General features: G+C 53.0%; 3 protein-coding genes across 4 annotated transcripts; 1 reads left to right on the plus strand and 2 right to left on the minus strand.

Annotated features, from left to right (window-relative positions):
* The first annotated feature begins 62 nt into the window (after nt 1–62).
* LOC135246522 (FYVE and coiled-coil domain-containing protein 1) lies at nt 63–1747 on the plus strand. 2 transcript variants are annotated; one of them, XM_064319953.1, is made up of 3 exons: nt 63–700; nt 885–1035; nt 1644–1747. In XM_064319953.1, exons 1-2 carry the CDS (start codon nt 410–412, stop codon nt 996–998), a joined length of 405 nt encoding a protein of 134 aa, XP_064176023.1. In that variant the 5' UTR covers nt 63–409; the 3' UTR covers nt 999–1035; nt 1644–1747. The 2 variants fall into 2 exon arrangements, with proteins under 2 accessions (XP_064176023.1, XP_064176022.1); XM_064319952.1 differs by lacking the exon at nt 1644–1747 and adding an exon at nt 1101–1552 and having other exon boundaries at nt 68–700; nt 885–994.
* On the minus strand, nt 1575–2619 carry LOC135246519 (C-C chemokine receptor type 8-like; the record flags this gene model as incomplete). Its single annotated transcript, XM_064319950.1, has 1 exon — nt 1575–2619. A coding segment is annotated over one exon (960 nt), but the record flags the coding sequence as incomplete, so codon positions are not given.
* A 1473-nt stretch (nt 2620–4092) lies between these two features.
* On the minus strand, nt 4093–5316 carry LOC135246524 (C-C chemokine receptor type 3-like; the record flags this gene model as incomplete). The annotated part of the gene is made up of 2 exons (XM_064319955.1): nt 4093–4805; nt 4879–5316. Coding segments are annotated over 2 exons (1074 nt in total), but the record flags the coding sequence as incomplete, so codon positions are not given.
* Between the last annotated feature and the right edge of the window lie 231 nt (nt 5317–5547).

Genomic DNA, 5547 nt, shown 5'->3' on the forward strand with positions numbered 1-5547 from the left:
GTTAGTCTGCACACCTGAGATTTACCTGCTCAGATCAGGAGAGCTCACGTTAGTCTGCACACCTGAGATTTACCTGCTCATTAGGAGAGCTCACACTCAGTTGGGGGTACACTATTCAGACTTTAAGTTTCAGACTATTGGCTAACTGTCCGAAGCTCAGCATTCAAAGCCGGCCCGTGCCCAGTACCTTTTGAAGACTAGCCAGCTTTCAGTTAGATTTGGATAGGCAGATAGTGACTGATGACCTCACAGAGGCTTGTGCCTGGCGTTAGTGATGACCACACAGTGGTGTGTCCCTGGCGTTAGTGATGACCTCATAGAGGCTTGTGCCTGGCGTTAGTGATGACCTCATGGGGCGTGTCCCTGGTGTTAGTGATGACCTCATGGGGGCGTGTCCCTGGTGTTAGTGATGACCTCATGGGGGCGTGTCCCTGGTGTTAGTGATGACCTCACTGGCGTTAGTGATGACCTGGGTGTGGCGTCCCGCAGGCTGAGCTCCTCCCTCTCCCTGGAGGAGGTGATGCAGTTTGGCGACAGCTCTCGCGAGCTCTTCATCAAGTCCAGCGGCTACAGCCTGGTCTCCGTGGAGGTGGCTGAGGCCGGCCCCACCATCGGCTGGCTGTTCTCCTCCGAGCCCAAGAGCGTCTCCTTTGGCGTGGTCTACAGGGAGGGACCCCACACCCCACTGGAGGAGGCTAAGGTACCCCAAACCCCCTCTCTCTGCCTCCCTCTCTCAATGATGCTAAGCCCCTAATTCAGCTCTCTTCACTGCTCTGGAGGCCCCTCTCATTGCTTCAGCTCCTCTCTGCTCATGGTGGTTATGCTCTTTACTGTGTTCTCATTGGTCCAGCACGCCTTCCACTCTGCTCTCATTGGCTGTGCAGGTTCTGGTCCCTCTGACTCGCTGCAACTCACACAAGGAGACGATCAGTGGTCATCTGATGGTGAAGAACCCCGGGACCTACATGCTGATCTTCGACAACACCTTCTCCAGGTGACTAAACCAGGGGTCTGCCTCCCGACTCACCTGCCCTGGTACTTATTCCCTTTTTATTTATGTATTCATGTCTTCATGTTTTTTTTAATCCATCTCTCCGCAGGTTCACCTCTAAGAAAGTTCTGTACCGCCTGACTGTCGTTCAGCGCGTGGTCTTCGACGGAAGTGATTTTCCCTGAGCGGTGGGGGGTCCTCAACTCCCCTCCTGCCTGTCGCGCCCCACCCCCCCCCCCCCCCCCATTCCCCTCCTACCCTACATGTGCCAAACCATCTTGTGTTCTGACTGCAAATTTTCTCCAGCTGTGGAATGGAGAAATGGTGAATGCGCTGTTGCCACGGCGATGAGAAACCAGAGGCTCTTTCCAGTCACGTATTCTTTACCTCCTTGCATCTTTTCCTCGCTCTCTTAGCTCTACCCGACGGAGGAGTCGAGGAGTATTATATAAGGGCACATCCTTGTTCAGCCAGGCGTCAGTGTGAAGCCACGTCAGTTACAGATGTGACAGATGGGGAGAGGTGGAGCTGCGGGTCGATCATTATTCGTCCGGCATTATGGGGGAACATTGCCTTTCAGTTCCAAGTATTTCAGGATGTCCCAATCTCCCCATCCCCGCTTCTGATTTTTTCCTTCTTTGTTTTTCTGCAGTTGCACCCACAGCACATCACTGACGGGAGGTGGAACCTCGCTGGACACTGTGCTGAGTGCTGAGTGTCAGGCTCCTCCCCCGGTCGCTGTGGCGACGGACGGAGAGGTAGCTGCGGAACCTTCCGCTGCCGAAGACGTGGAGGGCGGGGTTGAGGAAGCAGTGGCAGTAGGCCAGGGCGTGGCACACGTAGTACGCGTACGCCAGCCTCTCTTCGGCCTCAGGCCCCGTCAGCCCGGGGCAGCCCAGGAGCTGCAAGGCGCCCAGGATCAGCACCACGTTGTAGGGCGCCCAGCAGGCGAAGAACCCCAGCACCATGCAGAAGATCAGCCGCACGGCCTGCGCCCGCCTGGCCGACCTGCACCTGGACACGGTGGCCCAGATGCGCGCGTAGCAGAAGAGGATGAGGGCGAAGGGGAGGAGGAAGAACAGGCTGACCTGCACGGCGTATCCCAGCAGCTCCAGGTGCAGCGACTGACGCACCGCCCGGCACTGCGTCTCGCCCCCGTCCTCCGCAGTCTCAGATTGCACCGCCTCCGGAACACTCGCGATGACACACACCAGCCACAGGGAGGCGCTGGAGAGCGCGACGCACAGCCTAGACGGCAGCCGCAGCATCCGCACGGCGTGGACCACGGCCAGGTAGCGGTCCACCGTCACCGCCGCCAGGAACGCCATGTAGCCGTAGAAGCCCAGGAAGAAGAGGAAGACGAGGAGGTGGCAGCCGGGCGTGCCGAAGACCCAGTGGTGCAGGTGATCGACGGCCCAGAAGGGCAGTGTCATCGTGAGCAGCAGGTCGGACACGGCCAGCTGCAGAAGGAAGAGCGTGGTGGTCTTCCTCAGGTTCTCCCGCACCAGCAGAGCCCAGAGCAGGAAGCTGTTCCCCACCAGGCTGAGGATGAAGATCAGGGTGTACAGAACCGGGATCACCAAAGAGTCGTTGTAGTCATTAGAGCCGTTGTAGTCGTTAGAGTCGTTAAAGTCGTTAACGTCGTTAGAGGCGTTAGAGTAGTTGTAGTCGTAGTCATAGAAATCCGTGGCGGCTTGGATTCCGTCAGACAAGGGAGAGGCTGTGAGAGCAAACACCATGTTTCTGTCGTCCCCCCCACTCTGCAACCTGCCAATCTTTACTGATGAGACATTACAAACAATGAAATAGAGTACATGCACAATGTATATATATATATATATATATATATATATATATATATATATATATATATATATATTTATTTTTTTTTATTTTTTATGTTATTATTATTATTATTAATACATATTTGCAATGTTTTAACAATGGTGCATCTTAAAGGAAGAGTATATTGCTGAAAATATGGACATTATTATTATTATTATTATTTAAAAGACATGAAATTGCATGAAAACGGATATTATGTCATACAAATCTAGTAAAATTTCATTAACTGTATGTGATGAAAACATTGCTCTTACATGTATTTGAAAATTAATATATGAATATGAATATGTAAGAAGCTGAATGATCAGAAATGAACTCCTTACCTGTAGCACGGCAATGCATACAAAGCGTTTGTTCAGGCACAGATCGCACCCACAGATTTTGAGGGAGAGTGTCTGAACTCCGACGCTCGTGCTAGTCCCTTTATGGCCGCCTCTTCAGACAAGCTCTGCCCCCCAGGATGAGTGACAGCTGTCCGTCCACCAGTCACAGGCGAAGAGCTGAGTCCAGCTGCCCTGCACCGCCATTTCACTATTCCAAGAGTGCTGTAACTGTGCAGGGGCCCAATGTGACATCTGTTCCAGGGGCCCAAAATCCCTTTGCTCTTACAAAGGGAGGCAGTGTCCTGCCACCCAGGGGAAATCCTGACCACCGCCCACCATCACCAAGGATGCGAAAGCAGTTGTTTGTGCAGACAGTGAGTCGCTCATTTCTCTTTTGCACGCCTTATCCTGAGACTGATGAGAATGTGCAGCATCCAGAAGACTGCGGGTTAGTGCAGATGACTGTCACCCTCTTACCTGAGTTACTATCCCCGGCCAAATGTGTATTTTGAAAGCGTTCACTCTTTTTTTAGGCTTATAGGGGCTTCTAAAAATTTAGGCTCATAAAAATCTGAAGGTCTCTGTAGCGGCAGTGTAGAACAGTGGGTAAGGAACTGGACTTGTAACCGAAAGGTCACAGGTTCGATTCCTGGGTTGGACACTGCCGTTGTACCCTTGAGTAAGGTACTTAACCTGCTTTGCTTCAGTATATATCCAGCTGTATAAATGTACACTATGTAAGTTGTGTAAGTCGCTGTGTAAGTCGCTCTGGATAAGAGCGTCTGATAAATGCTTGTAATGTAATGTAATGTGATGTAATTTGCAAACAAAACATTTGAGCAACCAAAACTGTGAAGTCATAGATAAGAACACTGGTGAAGTAAAAAAACAGTCAGTGATCTACCAGAATTTTATTGATATCTAATGGGTTAGTATTATAAATAATAATAATCATTATTAAATAATTATGCAGTATAATTACTGGAGCCAGGACTGTGTTGTATAACTAATCAAAGTAATAAAGATAAACAAATGAAAGAAGAGGGCAGGAGAGGGGGTGCAAGCCCCAAACCCCCCAGAGCCCATGCCCACCATCCCACAGCCCGGCCAACAAAATAAATGCATAATAAAATAAAATAAAATAAACCTCCAGCTCCCATACCCGGGTTGATTTTGGGAGTAGCCACAGACACTTCCCCGCCTGTCACCCCCTCCTTCCAGAGGCTGTTAGAACTGTTTTGGACGGTGCCAGGCCCCGCCCCCGACCCCACCCCCGCCCCCTCATTGGCAGCTCCAGGTTGCCGCGGGCGACAGCAGAGGAACACTTTGGCGAGGTGGGCCCTGAACCTGTGGGTGAAGGCGTACAGGATGGGGTTGAGGCAGCAGTGGCAGTAGGCCAGGACGCGGGTGCAGGCCAGCGCCAGGTCCATCCACGCCCGGGAGTCACAGTCCATGCCCCCCATCCCGTACACGGCCTCCAGCACCAGCAGCGCGTTGTAGGGGCCCCAGCAGACGAAGAAGGCCGCCACGATGCACAGCACCACGGTCACCGTCCGGTGCCGGGCGTAGCAGTACACCACCACGGCCAGCGGCAGCAGGAACAGCAGGCCCACCTGCAGGAGGTAGGCCGTCCGCTCCCCCGGGGGCTAAAGGCTGCCGCCTCGCACTCGAACCGCCCGGGCTCCACTTCCTCGGTCACCGTGGCGACCGGCCGCGCACCACGGTCACGTAGCGGTCCACGGTCAGCGCGGTCAGGAACATCAGCCCGCAGTACAGGCCCGCGAAGTAGGCACCGATCAGGACCCTGCAGAGGGCGGGGCCAAAGACCCAGTGGGACAGGTGATAGGTGCTCCAGAAGGGCAGCGTGGTGGCGAGCAGTAGGTCGGACGCGGCCATGTTCAGCACCAGCAGGCTGGTCACCTGCCTCAGGTCCTCGTGCCTCAGCAGCACGTAGAGCAGAAGGACGTTCCCGCTCACGCAGAAGATGGCCACGAAACTGGCGGCCGTCGCCACGGCGATCGAAGAGGGAGGGTCCTCGCACAGGTACACCAGCCCTGTCTCATCATTAACCAGTTCAGCCTCAAAGCGACGAGGCACAGGCTGCTCGACGCTCGTCTCACTGCAAGATTTTCTTCGAAAACAGAAGCTGCGAATTACTCACATCCTCTGGTTCAGCTTTTCACCGCTGTCTTGTGCTCTTTCACTTCCTTAAATTCCAAGACCCTTTAAATAGTGTGTCTCAGTGTGCAGATTCGTATAGTCCCAGACTGCTTTTTGTCTTTGTTTTAGAACATCATGAAAATAAATAAATAAATAATTCTTCTTCTTCTTCTTCTTCTTCTTCTGCCACCAGCCAGCAACTCAAAGCAATTTACAGTGATGAGGGGG

This window comes from Anguilla rostrata, unplaced genomic scaffold, assembly GCF_018555375.3.
Source record: "Anguilla rostrata isolate EN2019 unplaced genomic scaffold, ASM1855537v3 scaf0447, whole genome shotgun sequence".
In the NCBI taxonomy this organism is placed as follows: Eukaryota; Metazoa; Chordata; class Actinopteri; order Anguilliformes; family Anguillidae; genus Anguilla; species Anguilla rostrata.

What these genes read in the sequence shown, in the direction of transcription:
- LOC135246522 (XM_064319952.1), top strand. Translation starts at nt 410, where the DNA reads ATGACCTCATGGGGGCGTGTCCCTGGTGTTAGTGATGACCTCACTGGC. An exon ending in CCCCACTGGAGGAGGCTAAG is followed by an intron (nt 701 to 884) that starts GTACCCCAAACC and finishes TTGGCTGTGCAG; the next exon opens with GTTCTGGTCCCTCTGACTCG. An exon ending in TTCGACAACACCTTCTCCAG is followed by an intron (nt 995 to 1,100) that starts GTGACTAAACCA and finishes ATCTCTCCGCAG; the next exon opens with GTTCACCTCTAAGAAAGTTC.